Here is an 18,095-nt window from a genome sequence, read left to right on the forward strand (position 1 = left end):
GCCCGCTTCAGGTGCACCTCGGATTAGAGAGTCAGGGCGTGCACGGCGTTGTTCACCTACCAAGAGTGCCAGTTAGCACCAATAAGGCTACAAATGTAGAAACTAAAGTTTAAATAAGACTTACCACCATACAGTGGGTAGCTGCTCGAGCTCTAAGCTAAGCAGGCAATAGTTCAACCCAATGGAGACCTCCTCGGAACACACAACCCCTTTGCTATTGCGAAGCCTGTATTGTGGGTTCAGAATACTCCGGTTGATCCCTTGCTCCCCGAAGTAGTAACAGTTGTCTCAGGAGTGGGTCCCTGGGTTGTCTCGGGCTCCTGAGGCAGGTCCTTCTCCGGTTCCTCTAAATCAATCACTAGAGAGCCAGAAGGTTGTTCAAGCTCAGGAGTAGGAGGCCATGGAGATTCGATGCGAGCTTTTTTGACAACCCGCTTCTTCTTTCCCTTCATTTTCCCGAAGAGACTGTTCGCACTGAGCTACTCCATGTGAACTGCAACAAAGCTCGACATTAGCAAAGACTATCAAAAGAGATGACAACTATTAAGGTAAGATACTAGCTCTAGATTGGAGCATCTCTCTTGTTTTCAGGTCCAGCCTAATATTGGAGTCCTGAATAGCCGCCCTCCAATGACTAGGAAATGGCCACCCCGTGGAATTGCGGACTACGAAATAATCCTAATTCTAGGCCGAGATTTTACTCGGAAGCTTGTGCAACAACTTATAGCCCGGGCGAGGGGACAAGTAATAGGCCTGCATATGCTCAGGGAGAACACTAGAGGCATTCTTCTTTATGGATAGGATGGAGGAGAAAATGTCGAGATCAAGGGGCAGGGCGTAGTCGAAGCAGAGAAAAATTGTCCTGACTACATTCAGGATGGAGTTCGGGTGAAGTTGGTCTATGGTGACGTTAAAAAACTTCAAGACCTCTATGATTAGGGGGTGCAGAGGAAGACGGCGTCCAGCCGCGAGTTATTCTCCGAAAATCACGATCTCGTCATGACCGTGTTCCCAAGGGAAATTCCCTGCGGGAAGGTTATAGGTATACTCCCAGGGAAGTTCCCAAGGGAAGTTCCCAAACTCGATGAGAGGTGGACGCTGGGTTATCCGAGGCCTCCCATGCCTCATAGGTTGACTGTGCCTCATAGACACCTACTTGAGCTGAGGTACCCACCTCGGGCTCATCTAGAAAACTATCAAAGCTTTGGTTTGACATAACTACAAACTGAAACGAACTGAAAAAAAATGGAGGAGCTAGGGAAACTCACAGAGGGAAAACGACTGAATTAGGAAGTTGACGAACTGGAGAACCCGAACTGAGGAGTTTAAGCGTGACCTCAGAGTGAACGCTAGTGAACTTATGGCGGAGAAAATGACTCGGGTCCCCCCTATTTATAGCCACTATATCCGAGAATCAACGGTCAAGATCATGATGATCCAACGACTCTCAAGAAAACTAGCTATGCGACCCCCGAGGTGAAATCAATTTAGCGCGTTTTTTGGCGTCCGCGAAATCTATAGATCGCGTGGTGTCCACGCGTGAACTATACGCAACTCGAGTTATCCTTGATTGAACCGAGTAGCAAACTGATCCGACCAGTGAACCAGTTCAGGACCCCTAGACTTCGAGCCAAATCCACCTGTCACGTCATGAACTCCCCACACCAGGTCAGGATCCCTGGCCCGGGGAGTGGGGGGCAATTGATAGAGGGTGATTTGGCCCAACCTCATAATAAGGGGACACATGGACATGACTCGACACAAGTGATAGCTCAGCATAACGAGTTTGGTACAACTTAGCGTAACGAAGCTTGCTGACCTAGTCTGACAGCCCGCCTAAAGTGGTAGCTCGCTACAAGATGATACTCCGTTGCCCCAAGCTAAGACTCCCCCAAGTAGGAAGCACCTCGAGCTAAGATTCCCCCAAGTAGAGAGAATCCCGAACTAAAGACACTTTAGGTTAAGCTCGTCAGTTCCCTAACATAAGCTCGCTCTTGCCTAAGTCTACCTCAGGGACCCGCCTCGGAGAAGCACCTTGGTGCATCACCAGCAGCTCGGTGTAAGGTAGCTCGCTGTAGAGCAGCTCGGTGTAAGGTAGCTTGCTGTAGAGCAGTTCGGCATATCATGGAAGATTTTCTACTTGATAACCGTACCTACCAAACCTGGAGACTGCACCCACGTCTCTCGTTTGGCAACGTCGTGCCTGCCAACCCTGGAGGCTGTTCGGACCGTACTCTGCAGCGGTCACCTTTGCCCGACAGTTCAGCTCTGACAAATAACAGCCAACCACTCCAAGCCGTTATTTGACAGCAGATTGCCGCAGCAGAGATTTGGAGGCGGTTACACTTGACAAGTCAGGATACAAGTATATAAAGACCCTGACCCCCAGGGGCGAAGGTATGCGTGATCAACACTCTTAGCTCTTTAATTTCTCTGCAACTCTCTCTCTCTCCTTTGCTCTCCTAGCTTATTAACTTAATCGTCGGAGTGTTCCCGCCGGGTGAGCCCCCGGGATCCTTCATCTTCTTCCTTACATGTGTCTCTTGTTCATCGCCAATTAGGAGCGCAACCACTTCCAGTTAGGAGTGACCAGGTCACGCACCATCAGGTAGGGTCCCAATTTTCAAGACATACCTGGTTTTTTAATAATCGATCGAACCAAACAATAAGATATATGAGCGCTTGTTGAAATAGCTATGTGGGTTCGATGTGGCACCATTTTTTCGAAAAACGGCGAAGGTTCAAAACATCCCCTAAACCATTTTAATGATTTTCATAAAATTTGATTTGTGATGCACACGTGAGTTCTTCTTCTGCCATGTCACCACGTGGCATACAATTTATCAAAATATAAAAAAAAATTGGATCAGGAAATTAGTTTCATCCTGGATTTTGGATAATTTTGACCATCCAAATCAACAATATTGTTAATATTTTTCCGAAAGTTTTGCTCTTTAAGTAATTGATACATCACACATTACATTTTATTATTTATTAATATAATAATTGTTTCTTTTTATAAGTTTGTATCCCTTTTTCAACGTAATAGAAAATTAAGGTCCTTTTCGCTAATATTTGATGGTGCTGTACTGAAAGTATAAAGCATATTTAATACTTTTACTTTATAATTTGAAATAAAATTGCTAGTTTTTGTGGAAAGCCATGGACTGTAAAATTGCTATTAATGGCTGTACGCGGTTTTCGCCAAAAGAAAGAAAGCCCTCTCAAGTCTCAACCAGCAAGGCACTTAGTAACCATTTGGAAGGGCTGTAACAGAGACAGCTTATAAGCTATTTTGGGTGAAAGATCCAGACAGCCGAATCAGCTGTTGATAGGGTTGAGCATTGTTAAACTCGAAAAACCGAATAAAAAATGTTGCTTTTGGTTTTTTAGTTTTTGGTTATTTTGGTTTTGATTTTCAGGTTTAAAAATTCAGTTAATTGAATTAACAGAATCTTATTGTCTCTATAAGATATAATGTTGAAATCCAATTTTAATCGAAATAACCAAAATCCAAATATAAATTTCAGTTTCGACTATTTTAAATTTACAATATTTCAATTTCAATTCAAATTTTCTTTTAATTTTGATTTATTCAATTCGATTTTTAACCGAATAAACAGTTTATTCACCCATAACTGTTGAGCGGCAGTTAAAGAATTTGAATCCACTAAGCACAAGAACAATAGATGGCTGGCCACCTTCACCTAACCACACATTGAGAACATCTTTTATATTTTTTATCATTGATATTCTCGATGTATGGCTAGATGAACGTGACCAACAATATGTTGGGCTCTTTGCTTCGGTTTCTTTGAATAGGATACAACCTGACCAAAATGGGCATGGACCGGATCTGTAACTATCTATGAATATCCAACAAAGGTCCAAATCTGTTTTCCTTAGGAGTAGTCTTTATCATCATCACATTATCTCTCTACATATACACATGAACATATTCATTCTTAGCAAACTTTCTCGGTCAATTATTTTCAATCTCCCAATTCAGGTACCACCATATTGCTATACAACGATTACACATTCTCATATCCCATTTATACAAAGCATTCGATTTGTGGGCCCTTATTAGAACACTGGCCCATCATTAGATTATTGAAACAGATCAGAGACTACATCAGATGTCACTCACTAATCACCACCCCAATAAGATAGGCTACAATCTACTGGATAAGTCCATGATGATGGGCTTATTCATGTTAAACATAATAACTTTATTGGTGATCATCTACGCAAAGAGCGTGTAAACAACGCATTTACAGCTTCTTGCATGAACTGTTGTGGGGATTTTATGAACACAAACATACCCAGAAACCTAGAACTCAAGAGTACTAATGTTGTGCAGGCGAAATATATTCTGTCTCCCTTTGAGGAAGCTCCTGCAAATCTTCTCCCATGTCTTCCTGTCTGGTTCAGCAGTCTCGAGTTTTGATTTTGTGAGCTCGGCGAACTCTTTCTGGTGATTGATTAACAACCCAAGATTAGAGATGACTTAGAATGAAAGATTGCTTGATATGAATTAAACAAGTAAACAGTTGCGTACCTCTATACAACTGTTGTTGGCCAGACGGTCTATTATGTTATACAGAATGTCCTTGGTGTATTCAGGATGACCTTGAATACCCAATATGTGGCTTCCAAGGGAGAACATCTCTACACCTGTCATGTCTGAGACGGCAATCACCTGAGCTCCAACTGGGACCTCCCATACCTGAATTAAGCTTACATGCAGCTGTATAAGTTGTTGATTAATTTGTATATGGAGAGAGAGAGAGAGAGAGAGAGAGAGAGAGAGAGAGAACCTCATCTTGATGGCACTCAATGATGGAAAGGAAAGAAGGGAGTTCCTTGAAACCACCAACAAGGGTACTTGGGTGCAAATCCTTCACCAGCCTGACTTTCCTCAACCCAACATCCCAGCCACTGTTAGCTCTCCCAATCTTACCACCAAGTGCTCGGCATAAGACCTAAAAGAAAATGAAAAAATAAGTAAACCATTAACAGAAACTTACTGTGTTAATTGTATGGAATGCTTGCACATCTGTATATTGTAACGTACTTGGTGCCCAAAACATATTCCGAGCACTTTCTTCTCCATGGAAAACAACGTCCGTATCAGAACGCAGAGTCTCAAGACCCATGGGTCATTCCCATGAGCATCATGAGGGCTGCCACTGATCACAAAACCATGATACTTGTGGAGCTCATCTACGTCTGGAAACTCTCCGTCCACAATCCTGAACAAGTCCCATTGCTCTCCTTCCTCCCCGAATGCAGCAACAAACACATTGAAATACCCACCATACACTTTCTTCACGTATTCAGAGTCCTTGGCTGCCATTAATAGAGCATATTTCTTCTCCCCAACAACTTTCATTTTGTGTCGATATTGACGATATTGTCGATATTGTTGGAGAGAGAGAGAGGATAACTTTTGAAAACGAAAGACAGAGGATTGAGAATTCTAAAAGAGGAGAAATGATTCTGAGTATACGAGAGAATGCGTTAAGGGGAGGGAATTGGGGTATTTATAGGAGATGGATTCAGGTCTGAGATCAACTAATTGACCAGAAAGCAATGACCATGCCCTTTCCTTCCAAGTTCGCCAATCAGCCAATTTTCTAATTCTTACTCATTTTCTATTGTTTATTACGTCTGCATGAAATTTTCTTTTAAGCTTACCTCAGTGATGCTACGTAGGAAATCTTGATTCTGGGTCTCCTCAAGCTGCCTGAAAATTCACTGAGCCCACATAATTGTCCTTAAACTACTAATTTCTATGGCCGTGACCCACGTTGGGTGGGTCCATCTTCAACCTCTAGCTATGGAGATAGACTTAGAAAATATATCAACCATAAATGTTTGTTTCATACTGGGTTAATGTGAAGAAGAAATAAAGAAAGAAGAAAAAAACTGACAAGTAATGCAAAGCTCAGATGGGCAAAAGTGATTTTGATCAATCTGGAATTTTTTTTTTAATCCGAGAAGCAATTTCTTTAATTTTTACAACCCAGAGGGTAGAGACTAGAGACCAGAAAGAATTTGACTTCGTGAACATCACCTGATGGTTGACTATTGAATAATGAATACTGGGGGACCGTGGACCTAATATCTTTGCCAGTATTTTATAGTTTTTTTATTTGTATTATTTTAATAATAATTTGAAAATTTGGTTGAAATTCTGAAATTTTGCCAAAATAAATCTCCTCGAAATAATATGAAGTTGTACCAAAATATATAACCATGGTGGTATGAACTTGGTTCGGGGTTGAGTTTGGTTTCAAATTACCCTGGTTGGACCAACCAAATATTCACAGAAATTAATTATAAATTATTATCAAGAAAGGGGAAACACCATATTTCTTAACCAGTTGGGCACCGTTTGTTTAATTTTGTTGTGTTATTGAGGAAAATTTTTCAAGTTGAAATGTTTGAGCTATGCCTTCTCTCCTTTTACAATGAAAACTTTTTGTTGGAAAAAAAATTTCTTATTGTTGAAATATTTTGCTCTAGCTAAGATGATTTTATGCCTCAGAGACAAACAAATGCAGCTTTAAGGATTTAATTAAGGTTTCCAACATCCAACCCAAGACTAGCAATATTTAACCCACACTTTCAGGATAGATTTGTTATCAAACTCTAGCTACTCTGCCAATAATCTTTTACTGAAATTTTCAAAAGAAGAATGTCAACTCTGAGTTTGAATTATAAAATGGGAATTCTTGTTGATTTGGTCATTCAATTTGTTAATCTTGATTGATGTTCTCCTAGAGTTTGATACTGGAGGGGGTCAGCACAAGCTTCAAGCTTATATTTATCTTCTATTTAAAGGTATACAAGGTATTAATTAAAGAAAGTTGGTACAAATGAATTAAAGGAAAGACAAGGGTAAGCTACACTTAACCATCCCCTAAGTTGCATCCCTTGGGAGGCTTCGAATTGGCAGAAACAGCTCATTTGAGCTGCATAAACATTTGTTGAGACGTAGAATTCACCCTCAAATAGTCTTCAGACAATGTGAAACAATGAACTTTTCTACCCTTTTATCCCATTAATTTTTCTTTCAAAACCCAGCCTTTGACCTATTCTCAGATGTCTACACTATTTGCATTCAAAAATAACAAGCTCTCCTCTGGTTCATCCAAGTGGTGATGTACCAAGATCAAATCAATGGTTTTTCCTTGTACCCATTGCAATTCTCTCTCAAACAAGTTTTTCAAAAACCAAACCTGACCATCTCAGAGAACCCAGTCAACCAAATACCCAGTTGAGAAATAGACACTACCTTACCAATTACTATTTATTTATCAAACTCCTGTTCAATTTAAGACCAGACCGTGTTGGATACGTTTGGTTTGATGGAGGAAAGGTCTTTCTGTCAGTTTTCATGCCCCACGGTCCACACGCATTAGTGAAACCAATGTTTGATAGCGCCCCTGGCCGTAATCTAAGAGGCCATTTTTTGAAAATCCATTGGATTTCAATTTGTTTTTACACATCACTATTAGACTTTAGGTCCTCGTTTTCTTGGTTGTCGCCTTGCTCTCATGAAAAAAAATTACTGTAAAAGGGGAAGTTGTAGGAAAGTCTTTTAAGGTACTTTATGAAATCCCTTTAGGTTAAATTTGGTAGGAGTATAAATACAAATATGTACTGTGCAGATATATATAAAATAATACAAAATATAAGATTTTGTACTTTATAAATTTCTATTTTATACTCCTTCCAAACTGAATCTTAAGAACTTTCTCATGAGTTTCTTCTTTTCATTTATTTTCTTATAAAACAAAATGATTTATTAATCTAGATATGACAATTTGACCCATCCATGTGGAGCCCCACTCTGTCTTGCCCTAATCGGGGTGGGTTTTTTTATTATTGATCAGGGTTCCAGGTGGGTTTCAGGAAAACCTCAAGGTTTGGGGATCGGGAACAGGGCAGAGCGGGGTAGGGGGCAAATTCAGAGATCCCCATTTCTCATAGGAACAGGGATAGGGTTATGATTTGTAGCCCTGATAGGGTTCAGGGCAGGGCATTTGAGTTCGGGATTAGGGACGGGACATGCAAAACTAGGCCCCGATCCGTTGTCATTCCTATGCTAACCTTCTAATTTCTTAATTATGAATACAAGCATACAAGACACAATGCATTAAGTGCAACATGCAGTTTATCCATTGAGGTTACATAATTGAAATTGGAAGGAAGTAATTTTCCATAGACTAGTCCTTGTTTATTCAATGATTTTAATAATTAATGCCATTGCAAGCAAATGGTCCAATTGATGGTACATGAACCGAAGGCAACACTTGACGCCATTAATACTGTCTATTTACATCCCAGTCTTGCAAACCATGCATGCATCAACAGCATTCATCACTCTTCAAATAGATAAGGAGGAAAATCCCTACTTCTGAATAAGTTTTGTGTAATTTTTATATATCCAAAGTTTCATTCTTTCGCTTAGAATATGTTTGGTTTGAAAGAAAAACTAGGAAAAGAAAGGAAAACATAAGGAAATCTATCAAGGTTTGTAAAGGTTTTCTTATATTTTCCTTCCTTTTCCTACTTTTTCCTTCGAACCAATTAAGCACAGCCTTAATTGATTCCCTTCCACATCAAAGCCAACTTGATTCATAACTGATGGGATATTATGGATAACTTTTTGTGACTGCAATGAGCTGTATATGGGGGTGCAACTCGGGCCTGGTTGATTTGGGTTGAGATCAATCAAAGCCCAACTTGATATGCCAAAACCTCAACTCTAACCCTAATCCAACCTGATCATCAGTCCAAGGCTATCAACCCTAAACAAACCTAACAATTTTGTTAAGACATGCATAACAATCATCCTTCATGATCAATGTTCAAAGTATTGATATGCACGAACATTCAAAGATTGCATTTCCATTTCGAAAGTATTGATATGCACGATATGATCAATGTTCAAAGGTATTGCATTTCCATTTCGAAAGAAAAAAAAGGCATTACATTTTGTTTAAAGAAACTATTTTGGTATTCAGTCTCTTTGTGTGTAGATTAATGGTTGTGTTCTGTTGTTGGATTTCGGGGCAAGGTGGGTTACGTCTTCTCTTGCATTGATTTACTTCTCTTTTGATAATGGTTATTAAAACTTTTAGGTGATTATCCCTCCACCTAGAGTAAACTTAGGGGTATTAAAAAAAGGGGTTTTTACCGTTCAACCCACCCCTAGGTGAAGCTACTAATAGACTAGGGGTGGACTTAATCCTGCCTGTGAAGGGGTGGGGGGGGGGTGCTACTAGTAGATTAGGAGGGTGCTGCAAATTAGATTTCTGAGGGTGATTGTAGTCTAAAAATACAAGTTTTTAAACATTGAACTTAGACATCTCTAAGAAAATTCCAGATCTCCTGCCCACGAGAACTCTGTCCACATCTACCCACAACACACAACCCCCTGAGTTGGCTTAGAAAGTGATCACAAGTCCAAATTCCCAATATTTAATGCATCTATAGGTTCAAAAACGAATACATATGATACGATACACACTGCTACATATCAAGCCTTTTTTGGAAAGCCAGAAGGTGAATTAATTCATTCATCAACAATAGAATTTGCAGGGATAGATGCATACTCAACAGCCAACCCTAATTAGAATTTTGGGATCGATACTTAGAACCTTGTTCATGATCAGCTCAATTTAAAAGGAGTACAAATGCAAATTTATAGAATGCAAAATCTTATATTTTGTATTACTTTATATGTATTTATACTATGTATACTCTTTCCAAACTGAGCCTAAGTGTAAGACTTGGGGTTCAAAATGCCCAAGGCATCAACCTAAACTAAACTGACTCTATCAGGTAGGCATTTCCAAGTTCCAACCCTAATCCTAATCCCATCCTATTTTTTGAGTTGGTTAATTTGGATAGGCCTAACCCATATTACACCCCTACAGATCAATCGCCAGTAAAAAGTACTCCATGGATCTCTAATATTCATCCTAATATTAGATCATACAATTTCTTTATTAATCAAGGTATTAGTTATAGGAAGCAATATTATTTATTTAAAAAATCTTGCAATTAATCTGCCATAATAACCTGAGTACAGACACAAACAGGGTCCAAAATAATAGCAATTCTCTTTTAAACATTGTTTTGGAACTAGACCGAACCATCTGAATCAATCAGAAAAAAATGAATTGCACATATTTCCAATTCAGTGGCTTAGAGTGAAACAAATCTTTTCATGGGCCATTCATGTCTTATAGTTAAATCCCTCCCATCTTTTTTTTTTCAGAAATTCTATGAACTAAATCATATGGGTCAATGTATAATGAAAAGGTGGAATTTAAATCCCTCCATCCTTTCATGGGCCATTCTATGAACTAAATCATATGGGCCATTTTAAACTGTATTTTAAATAATGACTTGACTGTGATTTTAACCTAAACCCAAGCCTGAAAATTTGCGGGCTGAGTATAAACAATCACCCTATTAGACAGCCCAAAAATTTTCAGGCCACTTTTCATCATTAGACATGGTCCAAATGGATATTTGTCAAGCCCAAATTTATGGTACAAAGTCCAAGTCCATTATTTGAAGGTAAGGGCTCAAGGTGGACATGATGTTTCCTAAACTCTTCTCATGAGGAAGTATATATCTAAAGAGATTCTGGATAAAAGGATAAAACAAAGTTTAACACATAGAACTTAAGCTATACAAGTAGTCAATTTTCATGGTTAATTCTAGAGAGAAAAAAAAAAAGGAGAATCTTTATCTCCAAACCAAACAGGATCCACAAGTTTGAAGTGATTATTGGCTGAAGCTTCAAGTAAAAGTTTTCAACTTTTCATATAAACTTTCACCAAATTGGTTAATAGATCAAACATGCATGATTCTTACACCTTATATCTATAAAAAGGTTTCACTCCTAACCTCTTTTTCCTCTGACACACGCAATATATCTTTAGGAGAAGAGAAAGCTCTAGCACCTCCATCGATTGAAGACCTTAAAAGAGTTCTACACTTTTGACTAGGGTGCAACTTGGGTTGAGTTGAGATGGGAATTTGTTAAATCTTCAATGGGCCCAAGTCCTAAACTGAGTTTGATGTTGTTGAAATTCTTCAAATCGGGCAACCCGATCGACTTGTAGCCCTAATTTTGACAAGATTTACAGGAACAAGCTCTGTGCCTTCAGCATTTTTTGCATATATTACAGTTACAGATGCAAGGTCTTCGATTTTTCAATGATCAAGCTCTTCAGGTATCCTACAAAGAAAAGAATCATAAATATTCTCTGGTTAAAAAAAAAACTAAATCTTGGAAATTTACATCCCACTTTTTAAACACTAAAGTTAGTTTCTATTTGTCCACATTTTCTCTCTTGGTTCTTGAGACAAGAACTTTATGTAGATACACATGTTATTAAGGGTGTCAATGGAGCGATTTTGGATTGGACTCCGCCCAGTCCAAAATCAATTTGGACGAATTAGATGGACTAATAAGAGATATTGGATTGGACCAATCTGGTCCAAAATATTTATTAGATTGGATTGGACCTGATCCATCCGTAATAAATTTATATTGGATTGGGTTGGATTAAGTCAATATCTGGTCCATTGATATAAGATAAAAATATATGTCTCAATGGACCCACATTTACGTTAAAACCAATCTAAATCAAAATAAACTTGAACAGATTGGACGGTCCAAACATTGAGTTGGACCGGTCCAAATTGATCCAAAACATAATATTCATTGGATTGGATTGGACCTGGTCCATTTATAATGGACTTACATTGGGCTAGATCGGATTGGACCAAATCCTGTCCAATTGACACCCTTAGATATTATAACCTCTTTTACAAATCCGTTTCTATGGACTTCTCGATACAAAAAAGGAAAATGAATACAATTTTTTATGCTATAATGCAAAGGCGTAAACATGTTTACAATCTGTTGCATGACCCCAAATTGGGCTTATTCAGATCAAACATTATTTGTAAAAAATAAAACAAAAAGATGACTGAAAATTTAGAGAAATTCAATTCTAGCTATCTCCCCTTGAGAAATAAAACAAAAAGATGACTGCAAATTTTCAGTTGTTGACAAGATGATCAATGAGATTATATAAAATGTCTTTGCTGTATTCAGGATGCATGGCCTTGAATCCCTAACATGAGATTTCCAAGAGCAAACATCTCTACTCCTGAGTCCTGTCTTGTCTGAGAAGGCAATTACCTCAGCTCTAACAGGAACCTCCCATACCTGTTGCTTACAAACAATTAATGTATAACATAGAGATAGAGAGAGAGAGAGAGAGAAAGGAAATATGCCTCATCTTGATGACACTCAACAATGGAAAAGAAAGGTGGGATTTCTTTCAGACCACCAACAAGGCTACTTGGGTGCAGAACATCAGTCAACCTGACTTTCCTCAACCCAATGTGCGTCCCAACCACTAGATGCTCTTCCTACGTTGCCATCCAATGCCTGGCACAACACCTAAAAACAAATAAACAAAAGATTAGCAACAGTTAACTAAACTTGTATTTGGTACTATATATTGCTGTTAATTTGCACCAGAAATTAGCAACAGTTAACTAAAGATTAGCAACGTCTCTAGATGCGTCTAAGAGAGAAGGAGATTGGGATATTTGTAGCTAGGACAAGGTTTCATATGCCAGATATCAACTAATTTATTCTAATCTGAGTCTTTCCCTCCGCGTTCCCTTGAGATCAAATGAAGTAATGAACTACTTTATTGAGCCAACAGGACTACTGCCTAATAACACCCATTTCGGGTATCCTGACCCATGATTGACTGGCCCCAACCCAAGAAATTTAGTGGTGTTTCATGTGTTTTTCTAATTGAATTCGGTCTGGAAAGAAAAGGCTCCACAACTAAACAATACAAACAACTAATAGGGACAATTGTCAACTCATGCTTCTCAATTCTGTGTAGGCAATTAAGTTGAAAGGGTTAGAAGGATTAGAGATAGAAGAAAAAGAGTAAAAATAACAAAGAAATGATTTAAAAGCCATAAGATATGACATTGAATTGAACGGATTGACAAAATATATAGGATTCATATAACTGATCCATATATATACATATATATTCCACTGCCTTTGTCAATAGATAAGTTTGATCAAATTTTTCTTCTTGGATACAGTCAAATGGGTAATCATAGCTGGTTTGGTCTTTCAACTTAGCAGTCGTTATTGATGTTCTCTTTAATTGATAATGGTAGAAATCTTAAATTCCACCCCCCCCCCCCCGCTCCAATAGACAAAACGGTTCGGGTCTGGTCCTGATCAAGGTAAACACAGTCCCAGCCCAATAAATAAACGTGCAAAACCATAACCAGATCAGAACCGGTCCAATATTAATATATAGAGAATACTAGGTAGGAAATATTAGGTCTGACCAATAATGATTGACTGCTATATATATATAGATATGAGAAAGATATTAGATTGGGGTAATTTTATAATAATTTAAACATGTACATGGTTGGTTTGGGTCTTAATCCATTGATAAAACCAAAACCCACTTCTGATCCAATTCTAATCAACAGACATATATATATATATATATGGTCTGGTCGTTTCATTTGTTTCAGACTTGCCCTACCCATTGACGACGCCACCATTTTACTTGGCAGAAACATTTATTTGATCATTTAACACTCAAATGGGTTGTGCCAAATTCAAACCCATTGTCTATAGGCCCTTATGAAGTGCCAAGATTAACGTCCAGATGGGGTTCCAAGCCCATAAATGGCCGTCAAGACCCAAATGTGAACTCAAATACTTCCTCTTTTCCCTGTGAAAGACTTAACTAATTTGTTTCCTCGTTACTCACAACTTTTCCAAATACTCAATGATTTGAAATTTTGAATTAAATTATGAAAATACCCTCATTCCGGTTGGGCATGAACTGTACAAAGACTCTGACTTATCAGTAGAAAATCTCAAGGGGAGTGTTTGGGCACGTCCCATTTTTTATACACTAAATACATCCTGCGAATCAGCAAGAAGATACAGAAACCACAGTTTATTTCGACAGGCTTCCGTCCAAACTTGTTTTTGACTAATGATTTGGGGTGTTGCCCTGCCCAAATCATTCCTCAAGCTCTGATTGTTTGCGGTGTGCATTTGAATCAGATACAAATTTTGTACTCAGTTCAACTAATTTTGAATGTAATTATTTGTAAATATGATTAGGGGTGTTAATGGACCGATTTTGGATTAGACCCCATTCAAACTAAAGTCAATTTGAACAGATTAGATGGATCAACCAAACATATAGAATTGGACCAATCCAGAATAAATGATCCAAACTATTTATTGGATTGGGTTGAATTGAGCCAATACCTGGTCTATTAATAAAAGATAAGAATATAGGTATCAATGGACCAGGTTTAGATTAGAATTAATCTAAATTAAAACAAAATTGAACAGATTGGATGATCCAACATTGAATTGGACCAGTCCAAAATATTCATTGGATTGAATTGAACCTGATTCATTTGTAATGGACTCACATTGGAGTGGATCGGATTGGACCAAATCCAATCCAACTGACAGCCCTAATTATGATCTGCATTCCTATATATCTTATAAAAGAATTGTATTTTATATTTCATTTGCACTCAAATAAAACGCATTTCCATTCTCTTTCATATAAGACGGGAACTTCGTTATTTTATTCTATGTTTTACTTTTCACAAGAAAACTAGACAACGTCAGATCGTCTGAAACCAAGGAAAACCAGAATTTACACTCATCCTACTTCCATGCATTTACACCAATGCAAAAGAAACCTGCACCGTAAACAAACTAAGCCTCAATTTGTGTTCATTTCTTGATTTCCATTTTGTTAGACAATATTAGTTTTGTTTAATATTCATTTAGTTTTATTGGTATAATTTATATGTTATGCTTTACCATCTTAGGGTAGACAACCCTAATGAACCTAACTTCTTCTGCAAAATATATTCTCTTGACTAGAATGTGTTCGTATAGCTTGATAGAGTCATTCATTTGCATACTTCCCTAGTTCCTAGATTATGTTTGTAATTGGTTATTTGATTTACTAAGGCTACGTTTGTTTGGGGTGGAAAATCGAACCGGGGTAAACTTTACACCCCGGTTCGATTTTACTAGTGTTTGGTAAACATGTAATTTTACATCGAAATTCGGTGTAAAATTATATTTTGATTTAAATTTACATCGATAATCGATGTCATTAATACATTGAAATTATCGATGTATTTATTACATCTCTCTCTCTCTCTCTCTCTCTCTCTCTCTCTCTGCTTAGCAGCTGGTGGTGTCTATCGGCGGCATTGGAGGAAATCCAGCCACCCCTTCCTCTTTTCATTACCAGTTGCAACTCTGAGCAGGGTCAATTCTCTCCCTCCTTCACCGCCACCACCTCCAATGGGGTTTGATTGGGGGACTTGGAAGCCAATTCAGATGGGTGTTCTCTGCTTCTGGGGAGCGATCTCCATTTGGGTGCAACCCCCATTGTTTCTCTCTCTCCCTCCATGGTTGCAGCATCTCGTTGTGCCTGGGCGTTTTTGCTCCCATTGTGCCTCTGCTGGTAGCATGGGGACTTGGGGATTTGGTAGACTGGCAGAGCATAGGGAAGTGAAAGGCAGTGGCACAGATTGATTTCTGATCCTCATCGATTCGGACGATTCGATGAATTGGTTTGGAGTGGACGAGGAGAAAAGAGGACAGACCGGTGGAGGGAGAAGATTTTGCAGTTGGGGTTTCGGCAAAGGGAGAGAGGTGCAAATCACCCAATAGATAGTAGAAAGCAATAGCAACAAGAGTCTCTCTTTCTCTCTCTCCAATGTTATCTTTCTCTCTCTTACTTTTATTTGTTGCAACAGGCTTTTGAAGATCATGCTCAATGTTGGAGTGAAAAGAATATGAGAGGGATTGAGCAATCGAAGGCTAGCGTCGCTAACTTTTGCATCGGTCATCCAAACACACAAGAGTGTAAAATGAGTATAAAGTCAATTTGCTTTTCATGCTCAGAAATCTAACCGTTGTTAAACTCCATCGGTGTAGTTTTGTATTTACACTACAAACAAACGCAACCTAAGTGGCAATCCCCTTTCGTTTTATTGCTTGTCACCGTATATTGCAATTAATAAGTTCATTGGGTTATATCTCTAAAAAAGAGAATCATTGATTTTTTTGTTAGGCTCAATTTGGGAAGAGTACAAATGCAAATATGTACTGTGCAAATACATATAAAATAATAAAATAATACTAAATATAAGGTTTTACACCCTACATATTTGCATTTATACTCCTAAACTAAGCCGACTCAATTTGGAAGGAGTACGAATGCAAACATGTAAAGTGCAAATATTGGATTTTAATCTCATTAGAGATTAAATCCAATGGGGTTTGATTGGCAATTACATGAAAAATTACACCTACACACATGTTTTAAAAAATAGCTTTTTCTCTTACTAAAACCAATTTTTAACTTGTCCTACATTGAAAAATTACAAGACTTGTTTTGATTATTTAAATAGTAGCTTATTTACACTCCTTAGCTTATTTAACTTATCCTACATTGGAAAATTACAACATTATTCAATTCAATTGTTCAGACAAAGGTGTAAACGACTCATTTACACCAGTATCTTTCTTAGCCTATTAATCTACAACACAAATTCAATGTCAGTTAAGTCAATCAGCCCTCAGCCCTTGAGGAAGTTCCTGCAGATCTTCTCCCAAGTCTTGCCGTCTGTTTCAGCCATCTCAAGTCTTGATTTTGTGTGTTCAGCAAACTCTTTCTGTAATTAGTTAGCCCGGGATCAGATACTAAGACAAAGTGTTCATTAATATATATGTTTGAATAATATAAAGAGATGAACGTACACTTACATCTATACAGTTGTTGCTGACAAGACGATCAATGAGATTATATAAAATGTCTTTGGTGTATTCAGGATGACCTTGAATGCCCATTATGTGCTTCCCAAGGGTGAACATCTCTACTCCTGTCTTGTCTGAGGAGGCAATCACCTCAGCTCCAATTGGGACCTCCCATACCTGATCATCTTTTATTAGATACAGTCTGCAATCTGTATTTTGTTAACTAGATAGAGAGAAAGAGGAAGAAGAGGAGAGAGAGAGAGATGAAGTATACCTCATCTTGATGACACTCAATGATGGAAAAAAAAGGTGGGACTTCCTTTAATCCACCAACAAGTCTACTTGGGTGCAAGTCCTCTGCCAGCTTGACTTTCCTCAACCCAATGTCCCAACCAGTATGAGACCTTCCTATCTTACCACCCAAAGCTCGGCACAAAACCTAAAAATAAGTAATTAAATAGGATTATTAATAATTTCTCTTATTAATAAGATGAGAACAAAACTAATGAAAAAAAAATCTTTTATTAATTAATTATAACATTATTCGATTAATTTCGTACTTGGTGCCCAAAACATATTCCAAGTACTTTCTTCTCCATGGCAAAGAGCGTTTGTAGCAAAATGCAGAGGCTCAAGACCCAAGGGTCATTTCCATGAGCATCATGAGGGCTGCCACTGATCACAAATCCATGATACTTGTGAAGCTCATCCATGGCAGGAAACTCTCCATCCACAACCCTGAATAAGTCCCACTTCCCTCCTTCCTCCCCGAATGCCTTAACAAACACATTGAAATACCCACCATACACTTTCTTCACGTAATCAGAGTCCTTAGCTGCCATTAATAGAGCATACCTCTTCTCCCCGATAAACTTCATTTTCAGATAGATTGAGAGAGAGAGAGATTAGAAGATCAAAAGGACAAAGGGTCATTTTTGAAAGGCCCACAAAGGTGGCAACCACTGGGGTTGCCAAACTAAGGAGGAGAAGAGCAGGAAGATTGGAGCCCGGATTGAGAGGTTGAGACCCTAAAGCAAGGAGAGATGATAGTACTATGGGTTTTGAGGGAAAGATAGTGGGGCATTTATATGAATTGTTGGGTGAATCAAATGACACGGTTTCTTGGGTCCAATCAACAAATTGCTTACAACTTGCATTTTCATTTTGGGTGGGTCGTGACTCACCA

At 38.4% G+C, this 18,095-nt stretch overlaps 2 protein-coding genes across 2 annotated transcripts; both read right to left on the reverse strand.

The window, feature by feature from the left end:
- Nucleotides 1–3,989: 3,989 nt before the first annotated feature.
- Nucleotides 3,990–5,641, reverse strand: LOC148843567 (gamma-glutamyl peptidase 3-like). The gene is made up of 4 exons (XM_088959221.1): nt 5,078–5,641; nt 4,821–4,985; nt 4,562–4,729; nt 3,990–4,474 (listed from the first exon to the last, which is right to left on the reverse strand). Exons 1-4 carry the CDS (start codon nt 5,393–5,395, stop codon nt 4,334–4,336), a joined length of 792 nt encoding a protein of 263 aa, XP_088815347.1. The 5' UTR covers nt 5,396–5,641; the 3' UTR covers nt 3,990–4,333.
- Nucleotides 5,642–16,731: 11,090 nt separating this feature from the next.
- On the reverse strand, nt 16,732–17,893 carry LOC148843568 (gamma-glutamyl peptidase 3-like). The gene is made up of 4 exons (XM_088959713.1): nt 17,470–17,893; nt 17,184–17,348; nt 16,919–17,086; nt 16,732–16,827 (listed from the first exon to the last, which is right to left on the reverse strand). The coding sequence occupies exons 1-4, from the start codon at nt 17,785–17,787 to the stop codon at nt 16,732–16,734; spliced, it is 747 nt and encodes a 248-aa protein (XP_088815839.1). The 5' UTR covers nt 17,788–17,893.
- Nucleotides 17,894–18,095: the final 202 nt, after the last annotated feature.

The sequence above is a fragment of the Nelumbo lutea genome, chromosome 8 (assembly GCF_056320005.1).
Source record: "Nelumbo lutea isolate HS-2025 chromosome 8, American lotus-T2T, whole genome shotgun sequence".
Classification (NCBI taxonomy): Eukaryota; Viridiplantae; Streptophyta; class Magnoliopsida; order Proteales; family Nelumbonaceae; genus Nelumbo; species Nelumbo lutea.

Coding starts and splice junctions, on each gene's coding strand:
- LOC148843567 (XM_088959221.1), bottom strand. CDS start 5,395: ATGAAAGTTGTTGGGGAGAAGAAATATGCTCTATTAATGGCAGCCAAG. Junction 4,986..5,077: donor GAATATGTTTTGGGCACCAA/GTACGTTACAAT, acceptor ATTTTCTTTTAG/GTCTTATGCCGAGCACTTGG. Junction 4,730..4,820: donor TTGAGTGCCATCAAGATGAG/GTTCTCTCTCTC, acceptor AGCTTAATTCAG/GTATGGGAGGTCCCAGTTGG.
- LOC148843568 (XM_088959713.1), bottom strand. CDS start 17,787: ATGAAGTTTATCGGGGAGAAGAGGTATGCTCTATTAATGGCAGCTAAG. Junction 17,349..17,469: donor GAATATGTTTTGGGCACCAA/GTACGAAATTAA, acceptor ACTTATTTTTAG/GTTTTGTGCCGAGCTTTGGG. Junction 17,087..17,183: donor TTGAGTGTCATCAAGATGAG/GTATACTTCATC, acceptor AAAGATGATCAG/GTATGGGAGGTCCCAATTGG.